This window comes from Nicotiana tabacum, chromosome 12 (genome assembly GCF_000715075.1).
Source record: "Nicotiana tabacum cultivar K326 chromosome 12, ASM71507v2, whole genome shotgun sequence".
NCBI lineage: Eukaryota > Viridiplantae > Streptophyta > Magnoliopsida > Solanales > Solanaceae > Nicotiana > Nicotiana tabacum.
This window is the reverse complement of record NC_134091.1, coordinates 3,837,502-3,857,623: the sequence shown is the minus strand read 5'-3', so window position 1 is coordinate 3,857,623 and position 20,122 is coordinate 3,837,502. Positions and strand designations below refer to the sequence as shown.

General features: G+C 33.0%; 2 protein-coding genes across 3 annotated transcripts; both read right to left on the bottom strand.

Moving 5' to 3' along the window:
- Nucleotides 1–6,112: 6,112 nt before the first annotated feature.
- Nucleotides 6,113–9,055, bottom strand: LOC107798333 (expansin-A11-like). Its single transcript, NM_001325646.1, is given in 3 exon segments — nt 6,113–6,858; nt 7,857–8,178; nt 8,827–9,055. Coding segments are annotated over 3 exon segments (771 nt in total). The 5' UTR covers nt 8,969–9,055; the 3' UTR covers nt 6,113–6,551.
- Nucleotides 9,056–12,941: 3,886 nt separating this feature from the next.
- Nucleotides 12,942–19,541, bottom strand: LOC107798331 (uncharacterized). Of its 2 annotated transcripts, none has more exons than XM_016621308.2 (9): nt 19,401–19,541; nt 19,125–19,247; nt 16,674–16,754; nt 16,495–16,583; nt 16,300–16,374; nt 15,632–15,693; nt 15,480–15,548; nt 13,689–13,874; nt 12,942–13,355 (listed from the first exon to the last, which is right to left on the bottom strand). In XM_016621308.2, the coding sequence occupies exons 2-9, from the start codon at nt 19,245–19,247 to the stop codon at nt 13,276–13,278; spliced, it is 765 nt and encodes a 254-aa protein (XP_016476794.1). In that variant the 5' UTR covers nt 19,401–19,541; the 3' UTR covers nt 12,942–13,275. The 2 variants fall into 2 exon arrangements, with proteins under 2 accessions (XP_016476794.1, XP_016476795.1); XM_016621309.2 differs by having other exon boundaries at nt 15,480–15,545.
- Nucleotides 19,542–20,122: the final 581 nt, after the last annotated feature.

The following is a 20,122-nucleotide window of genomic DNA, read 5'->3' as shown; positions in this document are numbered from 1 at the left end:
AGTTGTGTACCGGAAATGAATCAACGACGAACATTGAATGAACTCTAAATGAAACCAACGAAACTTTGACATAACGAAGAAGACGAAGCAAGAGCCGAAGCATGGAATCGTGAAGCAGCAGCGCCGGCAGCAACAACGACGACCCAGCTAGCAGTTGTCTGTCGACGGGGACAACAGGGAGAAGAAGGAACATCGGCAGAAGCAGCGGGGGCAGAAACGGGCGGCATCAACGCAGCTGAAACAATCTCGAGCTGGACGAGGCAGTCATGACGAGGAAGCAGTTGCGATGGGCATGTTTGGACGTAAGGTTTGAGCTGTTCGTCGAGCAAAATGCAGCAACAATGTTGCTCTTCAATGGCGGACGGGGAGGGGCGTTGTTTGTATGACGAAGATGAAGGAGCTTTGGGCAGCTTCTATGGTTGCTTGGAGATGGGACGAGGTATGTAAGTGTGTGCAGGGTGACAATGAAAAGCCATGGATGAGCTTGAGGGGGGGGGGGGGAAGCCATGGGAGCTTGAGAAACTTTGGAGAAGAAAGAAGAAAAGAAGAAGAAGAATGATAGGGGGGGCGGATGACTTAGGTCATTTTTAGGGTTTTTGGGTTTTTTTTTTTTGTTTTTGTTTTGTTTTGTTTTGTGTCTTTGAAATGCAAGATAGGGGTATTGGGTCTTTTGGGTTATGGACTGGGTCGACCCAGTTCGAAATGGACTGGGTCGTAGGGAAGATTGAGCCATTTTTTGGGCCTGTGGCTTGAAATTGAAGGAGAGGCCTAATTCCGACTTTCTTTATATTTTCGCTCTCTTTTCTTCTTTTATTTTTTCTAAAAACTAAATTATAAAAATACTTAAACTATTATTAAGAACTAAATTAAGTTATAAAATCGCAAATTAACTCCCAATAACAATTAACGCACAATTAAGTATTAATTAAACATAAAATTGTATATTTGGACATTAAATGCTAAAAATGCAAACGATGCCTATTTTTGTAATTTTTAATTTTTGTAAAACAAATTTAATTACTAACAATTGTAGAATTAAATCCTATATGCAAAATGCGACATATTTTTGTATTTTTTATTAATTTAGCAAATAAACATGCACAGATAAATACAAATAATTATTCAAAATATCACAAAATTGCACACCAAGAAAAATTACTTTATTTTTGAATTTTTTGGGAGTAATTCTCATATAGGGCAAAAATCACGTGCTTACACTCACCATCTCTCATTTTCAACAGAGAAAGAGACCATCTCTTCGACAAAAACGAGCAACGGCGTTCAAAGAGCTCTGTTCTTCTTCAGCAAAAAGCAGCCATCTCCTCCTTTATCTCCCATCCCAACTCGTTTCAGTCGTGAAAAGCTGTTATTTCAGCTCTCAAAGCGAGCAGCAACCGAGAGGGACAAAAATCGGTCACTCCCCTTCAAACAAACTGCCGAAAATTACCGCCCAAACCCAGTTGAAACAGTGTTGTCTTTTTAGCTGAAGATCTAAAAATCAAAAGTTAGAAATAATAGAAAGAAAACTAGATTTTTCGATAAAGATTTGAAGAAATACGATTTCAAAGATGAATTCCTTTTTTTTTTTTGGATTTTCACAAGTTGTAGAGGTTCAAATTTGTTGATTTGTTGTTGCTGATTTTCTGGCGGATTCATGATGCTGAGCTCCTCACGTTTTTGCAAGTTTTGTAGCTATCGAGGTATTTATGCCTACTGCTCTCTTTTTTTGTAAATCTTTGAAAGGTATAAAAGTTGATAATGATTATTTGTTGTCTTGAGATGATGAAATGTGGCATATTCTGGTTAATCTTTCATAGTCCCATTGAATGTCCAAATTCATTCTTTCTTTTATTGTAATTTATGTGGATAAACCGATCCAATTGTGGCATGTTTGTGCTGATATTAGATGTTTGAAGTTGAAACCCAATTGCAAGAGATATTGTTTTAATTTATTACAAAAGTGGGATTAAAAGACCTCTGCCAGCTAGAATACTTTCATTAGTCTAATTCAATGTAATAGCTTGTGATTAAAATAGCTATTACTGTCAAAATTAATCTGCTTTTGTCTGATGTTTTTTTCTGAATTTTATAACATGTGTGTGAGTTTTGGCTTATAGATTTTTCTATTTGTTCTCGCTTTCTCAAGTCTTTTCCTTGATTAGTATGACCAACTGGATAATTTATCAGAAATGATTTCTATACAGAGCAAGGCACATTAGTTCTCCAGAAAGTTGAGTCATCAGAGTATTTTTTTTGTCTTTCGTTTTGCACCTGTGCTGCACTACTGTTGTGTCTTGAAATTAGAGGCTACTGAACTATCTGAGGACTGAGAGTATCATCCTTCGCCCCATAATACAACCAGGAATTCAAGGCAGATTGAATTGCATATAGTAAAGTAAAGATGGTTTTGTACATAGCTTCATCCAAGGTGATGATGAAATACCAAATGATTACTTGAACTCCTGTCCGCAAAGCAGAAATTGAATATATAAGCATGCTTAAATAATCTGATGGTTTAGATATAAACTTGATTTGTATAAGCATCTGTCTATTAAGTAATTGTACTTGATTTGTTTATAGATTTTCCCCGTTCTAAATGTTCTATTAGTGAAGAATAAAAAAAAAAAGTAGACTTAGAAAGAATAATAATGAGCATCCATAGATTGCTTTAATTGAGTAAAATCTTTCAAAATAAATTGAGGCGTGCCATACACAAATAAAAATCCATAACCCATGGCCCTCACAATAATCTCAAACTAGTGTATAAATACTTTGAACATTCGTAGTTTGCTTTATGCGCGTTTTATAGCAAACCATCGTGAGTATGGGTACGGTGCCCGTGGCATAGGCATGATACCTAATTCCCAAATTTGGGGGTGCATTCATATAACCCGATTATAACAACTTCGAAGTTTAATAAAATAAACATGTCGTGAATCGCGGGTGCATTTCATGTAGCGTGGTTCGCGGTGTGTTCCAAAACAAACAAGCGTACGACAATCGTAACTTGTTCAAGAAAGAATTCTATAAATCCTAAAAGCGTTTAAAATCATTAAAAGTGGTTATAAAGTTAAAAATGCACAATAGGTATAAAATATGTAGTAAATCAGATAATAGGCCAATTATTAATAGTTTAAGCGACCGTGCTAGAACCACGGAACCCGGGAATGTCTAACACCTTCTCCCGGGTTAACAGAATTCCTTACATAGAATTTCTGGTTCGCAGATTTAAAATAAAGTCGAAATTTCCTTGAGTTGGGATTTTAAAATAAATCGGTGACTTGGGACACCATAACAAATATTCCAAGTGGCGACTCTGAAAAATAAATAAATAATCTCATTTCGAATAATGTCACTTAAATTGAAAAAACTCTCTTATATACCTCCTCGGATAGTAAAAAGGAGGTGAGACAACCTCAATTTCAATTACACTCACTCATTCAATCTAACAACAACCCAAAAAAAAAACTGAACTCTATTTTTTCTATTTTCTCTCTTAGTTTTTGGTTATAATTTTCTCTGATGTAAGATCAACCTTACCTTTTATCCCACTGATTTTTTTTGTATATAATTTACAGTAATTTTTGCTGAACCATGAGAGAGATAGAAGAAGAAATATAAAGAGAGAAAGAGGAAAAAGATAAAGATACATAGGTTATAAAGAGAGAGGGGGGGGGGGTTATAGTGTGTGTGTGAGAGAGAATAAATAGGAAGTACGTTTTTTAAAATTTGGCTATACAATGCCAATTTTTGGGGGGCTGGCTTTTCCAAAATAATTTATGGCCAAGAATTTATCAATTCCTCTTGTATGTTGTTACCCAATGTCAATTTCTCAATAATTTTAGTCTAAAGGACCTACTTGGGTTGTGCCCAAAGATAGAAAAGATGAAAAGCTTTTGACAAAGTTAGCCGCTCGGCAAAAATTATAAATAACCGCCTAGCCTACAGTTGCATATTACAATTTGTAGCCAAAAATAAATAAAATATGTTAACCAGCATATTTGTGCCGCCCCGTCCTCCCTAGTCACCAAATTTCAAATTTTTCTTGCATTCTTTCCTCTTCTTTCAATTTATCTCGTTCACTACAGCTCTACCAATCTTCGCTCTCGTATCTTCTTCTGGAAACAAATTATTCACCAAAGAGAAAAAGAAATTGTCGTAAAAATCAACAATGCAAACTCTCAGCACTTCTTTTCAGGCCAAAACTTTTTTTATTCTGCCACGTCCATTCTTATTTCATACAAAATTTTATTTTACCTTACCAAATTTTCCTATAAAAATAGACTGACACTATACCAAAAATATACAAAATAGATTGTTACTATATAATTTATATACAATAGACTGTCACTATACAAAATATATACAGAATAGACTGTAACTATATAAAAAATATACTAAATAGATCGTCATTATACAAAATATATAAAAATAGACGGTCACTATACAAAAATTATATAAACTAAACTGTCACTGTATAAAAAATATACAAAATAGATATTTCGGGCTATTAAATATAATATATTTTGGCCGAAGGAACATTTCATGCCAATAGGGAAAAACATGGACTATTAAAATTTTGAGGGAAATCATTTTCTCAAAGATGGACGTATCTCTATGGCTAGTAAGCTCCGACTTTCAACATCTCTCAAATGCAACAAAGCTTCTTCCAAAGAGGCCTTTCTTTGGATAATTTAGTTGCACTTTCAGGTAAATAGCAAAAATTAAAATTAATCATTAATTTAAGAATTTTTTGTACGAGTGATCACTTGTTAAATTTTATTGCCACTAATACATCACTCTTTTCTTATTTCATAAATAACAAAAAAATTACAATTTTAGCATATTTGAAAGATATGCACAGATTTAAAACATAAACAGATTCCCCAAATTAAGGATTTTTTTAAAAAAATATTAGTAATATTAGGCTTAAAATGTCCATGTATGGAAAGTAGAAAATCATGAAATTAGTTAGTTTCCGACGTAAAAAAAGGAAAAGATATTACCATTTAAATATGTTAGGGAATGAACTGGTTTCAAGAGGAAATTTTGGAAAGATATTAAAAAGTTCTAGGAGCATATTTACTTGTAGCTTGATTATTGATGGAAATTTACTACGATATTTAAATTGACTGGAATCTGCTATATATAAAAATATATTACTGCCATACTTGCAAATCATTAACTGATCTCAATCTTTTGTATTATTATCTCTTTAATAGTCTTATAGTAACGAAAATCTTCCTAAATTTAATTTCTCTTTTGACTTGTGCTGGCTGTCTTTCTTTTGATTCTTTTGGGGGGTTAATAATATTTTAAGAAGTCCATGGATTAAAGTTAACAAGAAACAAACTCGAAGTGTGTGTTTGTATAGTTTGAGAAGATTTTGTGAGAGGATTTATTAGCGCATGGTGTCTCTTGTATCCGTATTATTTAATTGTACTATGCAGCCAGCGGAAATAAATCCATATTTTTTCCTTTGATTTCATTGAATATTCAGTGTTGAGAAATGAAATTACTCTTATCTTATGTATGAACAAACAAAGATTTAACCTGTATACTGAACTTATTCAAGTGATCTGATGACGTAAAAATTACTTATACTAACGATGTATATAACTTAAACTCTTGTTTTATTGAAAGATAGGGTTGAATCAAAACCAGAAAAGGACCAATCTCTCGTGTACTTTAAATAGGATTTGCTATTGTCGCAATAGTGAATAGGGTTAAACAAAAACACGCAACAACAACAAATGATTGGAAGGGGAGTTTGCTTACCATCAAAGCAACCCCTCTTGTCTTAAAAACACGCAAATGATTAATAATTTAATATTGGCTCACTTACTTTAAAGATGAATCTATTATCACGTTGATTAATAGGGTTGAAATAGAAAAAAACGTAGGGCATAGTTATAAACAGAAAATTCCAAGTTCCAACTGCTTGTAAGTCCACATAATGAAGTTTAATCTTTATTAATCGGCTTTATAAAAATTATTAACTTACACAAGAATGAGAATTTATATATAATTTAACCAGGTTTACTTTAATTATTTACGAACTAATTTAGCAGCAAAAAAAGACAAACATTTGATACAAGATAACAAAAATATGTAGTATAATATAACATTGAAAATGACCATATTACAAGCTTACAAAGAAAAAACAAAAAAATTAGAAAGTATGATTGATGCAGTTACAACATTTGCATCAAAGACAAAAGTGTATTATTGATCCTTTGATACCACAATAAAAATGCAAATTTCAAACTAGTATAAATACACACAATAATTTTCTAACATATTTATGTTTTCAGCAGCTTTGGACTAGAGTTCATAACTTACTTAACCATCACCATTCTATCGAACCTTAGCCATTAGTCTGGCCAGTGTGTTTCGAATATCAGATGATTAAATAAAAAAATTGAAAAATTCACCATCCATGTAGGGGGAGGGGGGAGGGCGGGCTGCTTATAGCAAAAGAGTAAGCACGCCGCTGCCTATGACGTATGAACTCACAAACTCTAAATCCTGTACTTTCAAAGTTTCTTTAATTAGAAATTAATAGAGGTTGAATATGTCTGCCCAAATTGCCAGTTGGAAGAGACAACATTTAAGAATGTTTTGGTGACACCGTCGGTAGTAGTGACCTTAAAAGACAAGGGTTGGCCATTGAGATATGCATTGGATTGCCAATTGGCCCCCCAATTTCTAGACATTGTCATCCAGTTTGTTTTTGAGCCTTTAATTTGAACAGATTGTACAGATCCAGCCCCTCCTACATTGCTTATCATCAATAGCTCAAAATAGTTCCTTCCATTAATTGTAAATCTAACTCCACCTTTTTTCACGCAAGGAATCCTGAAAAAACACCCAAATTTTCAAGTCAAAATGCATTTGAATTCCTAAATTTATCGAAAATAACAGCTCTATCTTGTTGTAGGGGTACGATCTGCATACATACTACCTTCCCATACTCACTTGTGAGATTATTCTGAATTTGTTATTGTTGTAATTTGAACAGACTTAGGGGCATGAAATGGTCAGGTTGAAATAAATTTTGTGGACGTTTGAACATAAGAATTGTAATATTCGAAAAAAAAAGTAAAAAAAAAAAAATCAAGTGAAAATGTTATTTAAAAATTAGAGTTGTGTGTGGAGTTTTTTAAATTTTTAAAAAATTCCAAAATTTATCTTCGAGTGAAAATTAAAATTTTTATGGCCAAACACTAATTTTGAACAAAAGGTAAAATATTTTTGGAAAAAAGTGAAAAGAAAATTTATGGCCAAAGGGGACCTATTGCTTCATAATCTACCCAAAACTTATTGCTTCCAGATAGGCAGATTAATTTGAGCTAAACAATATAGGTAACTACCAAATCATGCTAATAAAAGCACTTTTCATTTATTATCATAACAATATCTAACCAACCAAACCTAAAAAAAAAATATTTATATGTTTTAATAAGTTTCTTTATCTGTCGATTTGGGTTATGTAAAAACAATAATTACACATCAGTCCCAAACAACTAAACAAGTTGATTTTGGTTATATACACTGTCCATATTGGTCCAATCTATTAAATGGTCTAACTTGTATCCAAATTTACCCGGCAATGAATATATGCCTAACTCAATTACAGAGGTGGTATTGTTCCTCTGTAAGTTTTGGTTGTGGATGAGATTCGGGGAAGGGCCGGATCACAAGGACCTATTATATGCAGTCTTATCCTACATTTCTACGAGAGATTATTTTCACGACTCGAAATCGTAACCTACTGATCACATGGCAGCAACTTTACTAATTACGCCAAGGCTCTCCTTCGACGCTCTTAAATTACAATGAGAGAAGTAAAGTACCTTTGATAGAGGACAGGAACAATACCACCTCTGTAAATGCCAATGTTTTCCCAAGCAGGTTGAGCCATGTCAAAATGTGGTCGAGGAGGATTGCACCATCCACCATTGTTGCTAGGAAGAGCATAATTTGGTGGACAAAAATTTGTGGCTGTAATTGTAACATATGTTCCTTTTCTGCACCATTTAGGATCTTGATTGTAATCACACATGATCTTGTAACATTGGCCACAGGATCCTCCATCGTTGAACAATGCAGTACTTAATGCAGCAGTGTTTGTACCATACCCTGTTGAATACAAATTTCCATATCCACAAGCACCCCCTGTCTCACATAAGAAACAAAAACACAATCAACATCTTTATAACAGCTAAGGTTTTTTTTTGAACTAATTTTTTATGTTATGTTATAATATATGTTCTTTATACCAACATTTTACAAAAACAGCCAAATTTTTTTTGGAATAAAACAAGGTTGATATCATTGGCGAAGCTAGAGATTTATCCAATGATGTTCAAATTTAAAAGAAGTGAAAAAGTTTCCGACAAAGGGTGTTTAATATGTGTTATATACCTCTAAAACATAATATTTTACCTATGTACACAATGTAATTTTTCTACGAAGGTGGTTATAACCACATGGCTTCGCCACTGATTGTTATTGAAAAGTTTGACTGCATATCATTTCTTTATTATCAAGATTCAGCTCATTTTTACTTTTCCCTCATTTCATATTATATGGCAATATTCGACAAGGTTCTTATCACATACCAAAAGTATGTTTTGAACTTGTAATTTTAAATATGTTATGACATTTCTATAATTATACGAGCATGAAATTACGAATAAAACACAATTTGAAGTTAAAAGGCTTTTAAAAATAATTTTTTTTTTCGAACAGACTAAAAATGAAAAAGTGTAGTATAAAATGAAACAGACAAAATATATATCGAACATAAAATGTTGTGCTTACCCATAGTGCCAGAAGCATCAGATCCACCATAAAAAGTGGCATGAGCACTCTGCCATCCAGAAGCAGAGAAACAATTTGCACTGAAAAAATGGTTACAAAATGCAAATATGACACCCAATGCTAAAATGCCAATGTTGGCCATTTTCTTTTGTTAAAGCAAAGCAACAGAAGAAGAAGAAGAAGAAATATTGAGATTTTTGTGGAGAAAGAAAGATTGAGGAATTAGAATTGGGATCACTTGTGTACAAATAATGGCTTAGCCAAGAAAAGTAGCTGCTACTTATATAGGGGGTTTTGGCTATTTAATACAACTACCTCACATGTGATTACTGCAACTAGGGTGGGAAGAAAAAAAGGACACCATTTATTTTAATGTTGTAAAAGATAATTACAATTTTAACCCCTCAATAACTGATAAATTTTGATTTTGGTCCTTATGATATTTCACTAAGCATATTAATATTGAATTAATTAAAATGTATGTTTATGGACCCCTTACATGGAAAAAATGTTATATCGAGATTATATTTAGTATTTTATTACTTTCAAATATGGAGTAGCAGTATTAATTTAATATAATAATTGGTAATAAAATGATTAAATTGTTAATAATTCGTTAAATGTGTAAAGATTCACATGCAAGCGAATCAAAATTACACATTTTTAATTAATTGAATGTTAAGTATACTTTGCAAAATTTTATAAGAATTAAAATTAAAATTAAAATTCGTTGATATATCAGGGACTTATAATGAAATTTCCCAAATTGTAATTTCTCTGCAGAAATCTGAAAAATGTCTGGACCTTATTCAATTATTCCCATGTTCAGTATATGAAACCTATGTTCTGAACCACATGGTTTTCCCAACAGAGAATCAGTATAGATCAAAATCCCAATCTCAATTTTCTCATATTTTTCCAAAGTATTTTCTTGTTTGTTTATGCGACAAATAACTAATTTATTAAATGTTCTTCATAGGAAATATAATAATATTTCACGTCAATTTTATCTCACATGGCCTTGCTTTGACATTACATGCATCTGTCCCATCATTCTCATGTGTAATGCACATGTTTGTGTTTTAAAACCTTTTTTATTTACTATTTTACTTGTCTTTGTGGTCCAATTAAATATTAATGATTCTGTATTATGCTTTGTACCTAGGTGCTAATTCCTTTTTGTTTTAAAATATTACCTATATTTTATAACTTAACGACAATTATACTAAGATCTATCTTGATAACATTTCCTGCAAATCTGCCCATCTAGGCCGGTAAGATCGGTGTAAATCCATCTTTGAGATATAGTATAAAGAGGGGTTCCTCTTTTTTTGTTTTTTATTTCTTTTAATTACTTTTATGCTAATTAATATGATTTGATGTAAATATTAAATTGTCATAAGCCATTTCCAAGCTTTGCTTGGTACTTTTAAGTGTTTCTCGTGAAATTTTAGTGTGCGTAACATAATAAATAATGTCAATTACTCGTTTTACACAAGAAACGACTTTGCTACGATAGACAGACAATATATTTTGATCACCAAAAAAATCGAGTAAATAATCTTAGTAGTCATTTTAGAAATAGCATTATAACTAAAAAGTTATTCAAAACCTGATCGAAAAACCAGCGCTTTTACTACCATTCAAGAAAATGTTGAAATCCAGCTGGATAAAGTTGTTGGCACAATCCTTTGTACCACAAGTGTGAAAGCATTCCATTTATCACCATTTCGTATATACAAAAGAAACAAAAAAAAATTAAATGTAATTAGATTAAATTTGATTTTTTGGTCAATAAGGTTGGTTGATCACAAGTCTTTCCTCATTTACACCAAATTATGCCTTTAATTACGGCGTGTATCGAGAGAAAGTAGAAATATATCTTTATATTTTGTCTTTAGACTTTAATAATAGAAAAATAATATTTTTGGAAGAAAATATGTGTTTAATGTTTTCCAATCTTGACAATACTTGAAACTACCCATGTGATCATCGTCTCCACCGTCAAGCAAACAGTTAGTTGATAGAAGAGTCTACCCTATGCTTTTTTCAATACCCACCATATGTTTATTATTTTTCTTCTTTTTTTGAGACAAAAATACCCACCATATGGTTTTTTTCTTTTTCTTTTTCTTTTTCTTAGAGAAAAATAGGCACCATATGGTTTCTGATAACAAATTGTCAAACATGACAGTACAGTACGTCGACACGTATATTAGAGGCATTGGCTGTATAAAATCACAACTAACGACTGATTATATAGTTAATATATTGCATGCAATCTACTTATTAAAAAAGACATTTAGAACCTTAATCATAAGAATATTTGTCAAGCTTTTTGTGATCCACAATATTTAATTTTTTAAAAAATTAAGAAAGAATTAACTTTTTTTCCTCCAAAGTTGCCCTTGTAATAAAGAGTCTCGAAGTATCGGTTATATTTCCAGTGAACAAATTAAAGAAAAGTAAAGGTTAATATGCTTAATGTTATTGATAATTAATGTTAAAACGTAAATCTTTAATATGTGTAAAAATAAACAAAAAGACAATTAAAGTGGACCTGAGGGAGTATCTCTTTTCGAATGTCTCGCTAAATTAATAGTTCACTAATAAAAAATTTAAGGGCAAATTTAGGAAAAGAAACTGAAAAATAACTTTTCATTTTCCTAAAACGCTAAGTATTTCGAAACAAATTTAATTTATCAAAAAATATTTGACATAACAAAGAGTATTATCTAATCCAATCAAGTAAAACACTGTTGAATGCTAATCATTTGGACATTTTAACAAGTAAAAAGTTTGAATGGTTCAAGGTTTGAAATAGCTGATGATCTGTTTCAGAAATGATAAATATATCCAGTTTCCAAAAAATATATTAATATGCAAATAGCTTACAAAAATCTTGTAAAATCAAACTTGGACTTCTTATCAAAGAAGAATGTGAAGGGGACAATTTTGCACAAAAGAGGCAAAAATATAAAGAAAAAGAAAAGGGCACCGCAATTGTTGCCAGGAATTAGAAAAGCTGTAGAACTATTGACTGGCCGGTCTATCATTTTATAACTCCAGTCGTAAGCGGACCGTGGGAGCATGGGGGGCGATATCTGCTTTTTTGACTGATAGAAAGCATCTCTCTTTTGTCCCTCCTGACCGAACTCGCCAAAAAATCATTTCTGCACGTTGCCACACAATCTAACGACAGTGAAACCGTTAGGTACTTCTTATGGTCCTGCTTCAACCACCCTTCCTTCTCTACCTTTTTCTTCAAAAACCCCCGATATGTAACGAAAAGATTGATTGGTTTACCGCATCCATGAAAGCGCTTGCCTCTCTAGTGGTCATTTACCTTTCTAAAAGAGAAGAGAAGAGAGGTAGTCGCAGCAGAGACTGAGAACACCAACGGAACACTCTCTTACCCCCACTGATCAGCTAGTTTGCAATGACGACCGGCCCACAAGCTACTCGATTTTTTTTCTTAGCAAACTCAATCCGTAGAGTAACAGAAATGGAGTTTCTCTTATTCGTATTCACAGCTACTCTAGGAGGAATCGGCTCCAGTATTATTCTTTCCTTGAGAAATTGGTAAAAAAACAAAAGCAACTTGTATGACTTCTTTAAAGCTTTCAGATTTTCATCCACTTGTGCGGTATTTTCTATATCTAATATATTGTCATTATTGTTTTTACATCACCACATTTTCATCATCCAATAACGTTCCAACATTTACTTTTGGTCCAATATTTGTTAGGTTAATTTAGACTAGTTAGAGATTTTTATGTCGCTAGAAAATGTATACCACTTCACCTCAGACCAAAGCTTCCACTCTGTCCTAGGATGGCTCAAAGAAGAGAGGGATACCTCTCGCACCATCTTTTTACCATCTACTAACGTTGGTTCATCCCAATCTTTAAGGAAGAGATCGACGATCCAAGTTCTTTTACCACGCGAGAACGTGTAGGCGAGAAAGCCCCTTACTCCTCCCAGTGTTTGTCATGTTGCACTGTTTGTTAAGAACCATAGAGCAATCTATAATAAGTTAATAACTCAACATCATTGTAAAAGCAGAAGACTGTCAATAGCTAATGAAGTACAAGACGCAGCAGAACATAATGTAATTTGAGTATTCTGCCAACTAAAAACAGAGGCAAATTTACGCATTGAGGTCAACACTGAACATGTCAAACACAGACAAATAAAAGAATGTGCTGCTCACTAAGGAAATTACACTTGATCAAGCACCTAATCTACCAGAAAGAAAATACTAGAAGATATCAAGGAAAAAAAATAACTCACCACATACGGGCAGTCGTGAAATCTATAATTAGTCTACTCTGATTACAGATCAATAACCTACGGTTAACACGGGTAACAACTGAGGAAAGAAAAAACAATAGAACATGGAGCAGGCACTCATAGCACATAATCTCTGTATTCTTCCAAGTTTGACCTTTAAGCACCACCTCCATGGATCGGCCCAGTAGTTCTGAAACCACGTCCCCTACCACGAGTTCCCCTCCCACGTCCACGGCCTACAACAACAAAATAACCTTAGTTACAGAAGGCAAGTATTGATAACTAGCAGTTATTCGTCCAGTCCACGTCTATTCGGAGATGCATCTTCAACCGCGAAACAGAAAGAACACGGGCATTGCATAAACTCCATTCCAGCGTGGATTTTCAAGAAACTTATAATGCTTCTGAACAAAACTGTTCACAGCATGAAGCATACCACATGCAACGCGGTAAAAAATACCCATGAAATATTAAATTTTGAGAGGGCAAGGTAAGGAGTTGATCATCAGCACTGAATTAAATATGCAGAATAATCCCCAGAACATAAACTATGGAAAGCAAAGCTCTACCTCGGCCCTGCATGGGTGCTTCTTGATTGTAGAAGCCAGCATCTTGCTGGGTATCCTGAGGGCCATTGTACCCTCCCCTTCCACGGCCACGGAAGCTACGACCTCTGCCTCGACCTCTACCCCTACCATAGCTCCGATTGCGATCATACCCACCATCATCGTATTCAGCCGACATAAAGCCATTTCCTGGATGTGATAGCAGCCAGAACGTCATGAACAGAACAGTAATCATTTTTACTCGCATTCTTAAAATCAGCCAATTACACTATGAAGTAGAGCAACCCTCTACTCTTTCATAATACCTGACATATAGGGGCATTTATGTATATGGTCAAAACAAGAGAGTATTCCTTCTTTTTTTAATAATGGTAGAAGAGAGTACTCCTTGTATATGTCATGAAAATCTCACTGACTTTAAGCATAAGAATTCAAAACATCAGGTGGACGTCCAGACATGACAAAATCTGAAGTTGGCACTTAACACCACCATCTCAAACGAGCCTACATTTCATTGAAGCGGTCAAAATGAATTATTCCAACTTATAAAATTGTAATTTTCAGCGTACAACTTCACTCAAATGGAAATCTACCTCGTAGCAAAAAGCACACACACTTCTATACATGTATGTATATGTTAGCTGTTGCTGGGAAAAGGATGTTCAGGGTTGACAATTGGCTTTTTTATCAGACCTTAGTATTCATCTTTTTCTTTATTCTTTATTTCCATAAGATCTTAGCATTCGTCATTAATGAAGAACATTATTGCAGAAGAATATATAGAATTGGCATATCTCATTTTGCTTTGATGATATATATTATTTTTAATCAGCATAGTACGTGGTAGCAGTCTGAACCTCGACTAAGGCAAACTGGAAGAATTCACCTAGTGTCGACCCCGCCCGGAGTTGAACCTTGGCCTCCAAAGGTTGTCAAACCAACTTTTCAACCACTAAGCCACTCCCTAGGGACGTGATAATAAAAATTTATAGTATTCTTTCACCAACAAAGTAAGATAATTTAATTGAGATAATATGGTTTTCTTAATGTTCTCTTTTTTTCATTTTCTTTTTTGTGATGCTGAGATAGTATGGTTTCTCACAAAAAGTATGCGTCTTTAAATTCTTCTTCAGAAGGGTGTTTTTAAATTATATCTTTACCTTCTTCAACCTATACTATTCAAGAATTTTGTGCAACACATCATTAAATACATAGCATAACCTGATAAAAACATCTGCAAGAGCAAAAAGACTAGCTATAGCATTTAGTGATGATCTGAATACTTTCCGGTAATATTTTCTTCCGTCCTTTTCTCTAGTTAAACTTTATTGACTTGGTTCCTCATTCTTTGGCTGAAAGATTTTCTAAAATGCGATCTATCTCCCAAGAAATGAATCCCTTTACCAGGACATGTATGCACAATTCCTCCTACCGCAGCAATGAATCCCTTTACCAGGACGTGTATGCATAGTTCTTCTATGTCTGCTTTTATGTAAAGGAAGAGAACAGCTTAGATAAAGGTGATGTCTGCCTTTTTTTTTTAAAACAAAATTTAAAGGTAACAGTTAAAAATGATTTTTATTCCATCTAAATATTGAACAAATAGAGGGCCATTCACCCAACGTTCCAACTTAATATCCTAGAAGAAACACTCGCACAATCAAGAGAACAAGCCAACCTCCAAAAGCATCAAAACATCTGTTTACAGGAGCAAGCTGAAAGTCTTACATGAACTGTGGAGCCCTTATAAAAAGAACATTTAAAAAAAAAAAAAAGCTAAACAAGAATGCATACCTGCGAAACCTCTAGACCTTCCCCTTCCTCTACCACCGCGGCCTCTTCTTCCACCACTAGGTGATCCTTCTAAATATTCAGATATTAGCAAATAATACCATTCTGTTTTACATATTACCAGTATTTGCATCCTTTTAAAAAATATAACAAACCTCCATCGTAATCAAAATCTGTGAACACTTTCACCTGGTCTGCTGGCAATGGTGGTTGGTATCTGCAGGCGAGAGCAAACCATGAGGCCACAAGCTTTGCAAAGTCCTAGCTTCCAAGTATATGTGGTCATCATCATAATACTTGCATGATGATCACATATTCTATAAGACTTGCACATTGAGCACCATTTGAATGATTGCAGTGTACACAAGTGTAGACCTCTTCAAGATTGGAACGTTAAATACTGACTCTCTTTCTTAACTAATTTTTCAACCACGTATATCACTCCTACTACTAGTAATATAATAATAAATCAATTTTTTTATAAAGTAAACAGCTTGGGGCAAAACACACCTGTATATAAGTAAACCAAAAAGGTAGAAAAACTACAAAAGGACATAGTTTTCTATGAAAGACACCCAATCTTCTATAAAACATGGGACTTCATGGGTGCCCAAAATAATAAATTAAATTAACATATTAAACCCCATATCGAGTACAGGACAAACGAAGTACTTCAGAATAGGAAGATCTACTATCGCATGCATTCCAGAGTAAGATAGAAAATATTACGTAGAAGACTCAAAAAATGAATGAATATTAAATCTGATGTGCTATAGTTGCTGAGGACAAAATTTCCACTATAAAAAGACCAAAAAATACTCACCCCACTGAAGTCATATCCAGCTCCTTTTTTGAGAGAGTTATTGTGATCATTGAGACATGCCTGGTGGTTTCGAGACTGCAGCCAATAATAAAAAAGTTATGTATAGAAATAGAGCAATAGATGGGGCACCACAACTTTAATTTTTTTAAAATAAAAATAACAATCTAATTCCCAAAGCTTCAATTATGCACTTACGGTAGGAGGCCTTCTTCAAGGGGTTCCCATGTATCAGTAATGTCAGTGGATGTAATAGACGTTATTTGGTGAAGACCAACAATCCTCCTCTGCACAAAGCCATGTCAATATCCAAAATTCATCAGAAATCGAACACATAGAACAACAGGAACAATAAAGGAGATGTATTCACATTTTACCTTAATCAGTTCCACAATTGTTACTGTCTTGTTGATTGCCCTTCCCATTGCCTTGAACACAATCTCATCTGATCCTTTTTCCTACAAATGTTGCATAAATAACAAGGACATCAAGTTCTCAAGAGCGACACCATACAGGATAATATTAAATATAGAATGGTAAAAAATATGCATGCACATTATAGGCGTAAGCAAGGTCTGAATAACTAGGTTTTAAAACTTTTTTCAAGTATTGACATTAAAATCTCCAATGCCCCATCATGCAAAAAGATCAACAAGGGAGTGGGGGTTCCATAAAAAGAATAAGAAATGGTAGTTTCCACCTCTGTTTTAAAAGGCAGAATTGGGACTCGCCCGAGGCTCGGCCTTGGGAAGAGCACTCGTAAAATGCCCTGGGCATATGTGTGGGGCTTAGTTCCGTGAGACTTACGCCTTGGCCGTCGGGGCTTACGCCCCGGACATGCCCAACGCACAGCGTATTGGGCTCGCCTAATAGAATTTTATGCAATTGCATGTAACTAACCTTGTAAATCCTTACATTTTCTTAATAAATCGTTGACTATTCAAAATTACTTTTTTCTTAATCATAAATTATTAAGTTGAGAGTATTTTATGTCATAATTAAAATAAAAATTATTGTATGTTATCTACTAAGACTGCTATGATAGTAGATTTTAAATAAATCTTTCATTTAAAAGTATTTATTTATTAACTTTTATTATGTCTTTATTATATTAGTCCATAACTTTTTTTATAATTATTTTCCTACATATTATTTTTTCATGTTTATGAGATACAATACTTATTAATTTAATAGCTCAGTATTAGCTAGTAAATATTTACAAATAATTAGTTATCATGATATAGTATGGTGAATTATGTGTCACTTTATTAACTTGTTTAAACTTAAAAATAAATTATGCTAGAGAATCATATTTAAATTGTGAATTATATTTTTATATAAATTCTCTTTCAAATAGAAAGCATATTAAATAAAACGAGTATTTTAAAAAAAAATCAAATTATGATATCGAAATTGTTTCAAGATTCATTACTCCTTAAGAGATACATATAAGATTTCACATCGAATACATTACTTTTGATGTTTGAGTTGTAACGACGTTGCAGCTAATTTGCATATTATGGTGTATGTCATACCTTTTGTATTATTCATAGTTGAATTATAATTTATAAGTATTTTAAATGAATTATTTGTTATAATTTTGCGATTTTAATGTAATATTTATAATTATTTTTTATTTTATACTATCTTAAAATTGTTAGTAAAATTTAAAGATTCATGGGACTTACGCCCCATGTCTCAGGGCTTACGCCTCGCCTCGTCAGAGGTAAAACGCCTCGCCTCACGCCCCGGCCTTTTAAAACATTGGTTTCCACCGAATTAAGCACGAAATTATTTGCTGATGATTACTCTTCCTTTTAGCTAATTCTAGACAAATTGATAAGATTGAGCGCATATAACTCAGGAGTGCTTTGATAATAATAAGACATGATTTATCTCTAACTAAATATATACAAAAGCTAATACACCAACCAGGAAAATAAGTGTTACTAATGGCACTATAAGCAATGCTAATGCAACAAATTAACACTCTTCTACTCTTTCACCCAAAAAAGTGAAGGTGAACTCAAACCAAAGAAAGAAGTTAGATTACAAACAGTTCCACTGCCTATATCCAAGCACAAACGAACTTAAGCATCTTCAAAAGCATAAAACGAACAAACATTTTCAAATATTACATATTGCCATTTAAGGTGTTCTCAACATGACCAACTCCCAATCCATTTTCTATACAAATTTCATAATTTTAACTATACAAAATCCTACAAACTATGCAAATTTTAATTTTTGATGAGGTGCTTTCAATCAACTAAAATTTTATTCCATCATAACTTCAATATTTCCTTCTACTATTACAGTATTACCAATAAATTATATAAGCCAAATTTAACGAAGCACAATATATAACAGGATGGAGGCAGTAGAATAGATAAACAAGCACATAACAAAACAAAACTGAAATTTACACAAAAGCAAACACATCAACCAGGAAAATAAGTGTTGCAAGCGGCAGTACAAGCGAAGCTAATGCAACAAATTACACCGTCTTCTCAATGCAAGCTAATGCAACAGAAGCATAATAACAAAACAAACACTTCTAAGAATTACACATTAGCATCTTAGGACATCTCAAAACGATTGGCACCAATCCATTTCAATGCAAATTTAACAATTTTCATATATTAGAATCCATTAAACAACATTTTCCATCATGACTTTAAAACTTCCTTCTACTATTACTAATAATAAAACACACACATCAGTATTTACTGGGTCTAAGAAATTATTAAACGGGATTGAATCAGTAAAATAGATAAACAAACAGCAAATCATTAAAAAAAATAAAAAAAAATTAAGAAAAAACTCACCTGAAGCAGGGTCATAGCATAGGTGATATAGCTGCGCATGCGACCCTGACTGGTAATCCGAATCTCATTCTCGTCAATGTGTGTTTCTGCCCTTGGTTTCTCCACTTTTTGGTACCGATCCATCTATAATTCACAAATCGTAAACAAATATTTAAAAGCCAAACACAAATTGTCCAAATTATAACGAGGAAGAAGAAATTAAGCTTACAAATGAAAAAACTTAGGGTAAAATCGATTAGATCTGAGAATAAAAGGATGTAATTAGCATAATAATACCTTTGGTAAGAATAAGGATAAGATAATACTCCTATTATTGTTCTTCTCCACGAAAAGAAGAGCCCTCTTCTCCGGCTTCGTTTCTTCGTTTACGCCCTAACCGCTTTACTCTTATTTTCTTATCTTTTATAGCGCCGGCTTTCTTATCTGCCCTAATTACCGGTCCAACCGGTTTTCTGTTCAAGCTTATCCACGTATCCCTCAGCTTTTCAATTTATTTTCCGAAAAAACTATGTGTCATTCTTTGATTGGGCACAAACTTAAGGGCCCGTTTGGCCATAAGTTTTTTTCACCTTTTCCGAATTTTTTTTACTTTTTTTCGAAATCAATATTTGGCCATAAATTTTTAACTTTTCACATGAAAATGAATTTCGAATTTTTTTGAAACTTTAAAAAACTCCAAAAAACTATTTTCAAAATTTTCATTTCACATCATTCACAAAAACTTAAAAACAAACCAGAATTGTATTTATATCCTAACATAACTTTAATTTTTAAATACCATTTTTAATTGAATTTGTTTTTATATTTTTCTGAAATTTTATAATTCCTATATCCAAACGCCCACTAAAAAGAAACTATTTAAATTTATATTTAAAATAAGTCTTAAACATTTATATAATTATAAATAATATTCTTTTTAGAGTACACTAAAAAAGATTATGTGCCATATAAATTAAGACAAAAAGGTTTGAGTATTACTTGTAAAATCAGCATTATTT

Bases quoted from the DNA above. Each gene is read 5' to 3' on its own strand.
- LOC107798331 (XM_016621308.2), bottom strand. From the start codon at position 19,247: ATGGATCGGTACCAAAAAGTGGAGAAACCAAGGGCAGAAACACACATT. The intron at 16,755-19,124 runs GTGAGTTTTTTC...CAACATTTGTAG, and splicing joins ATGCTATGACCCTGCTTCAG to GAAAAAGGATCAGATGAGAT. The intron at 16,375-16,494 runs GTAAGTGCATAA...TATTGGCTGCAG, and splicing joins CTTGAAGAAGGCCTCCTACC to TCTCGAAACCACCAGGCATG.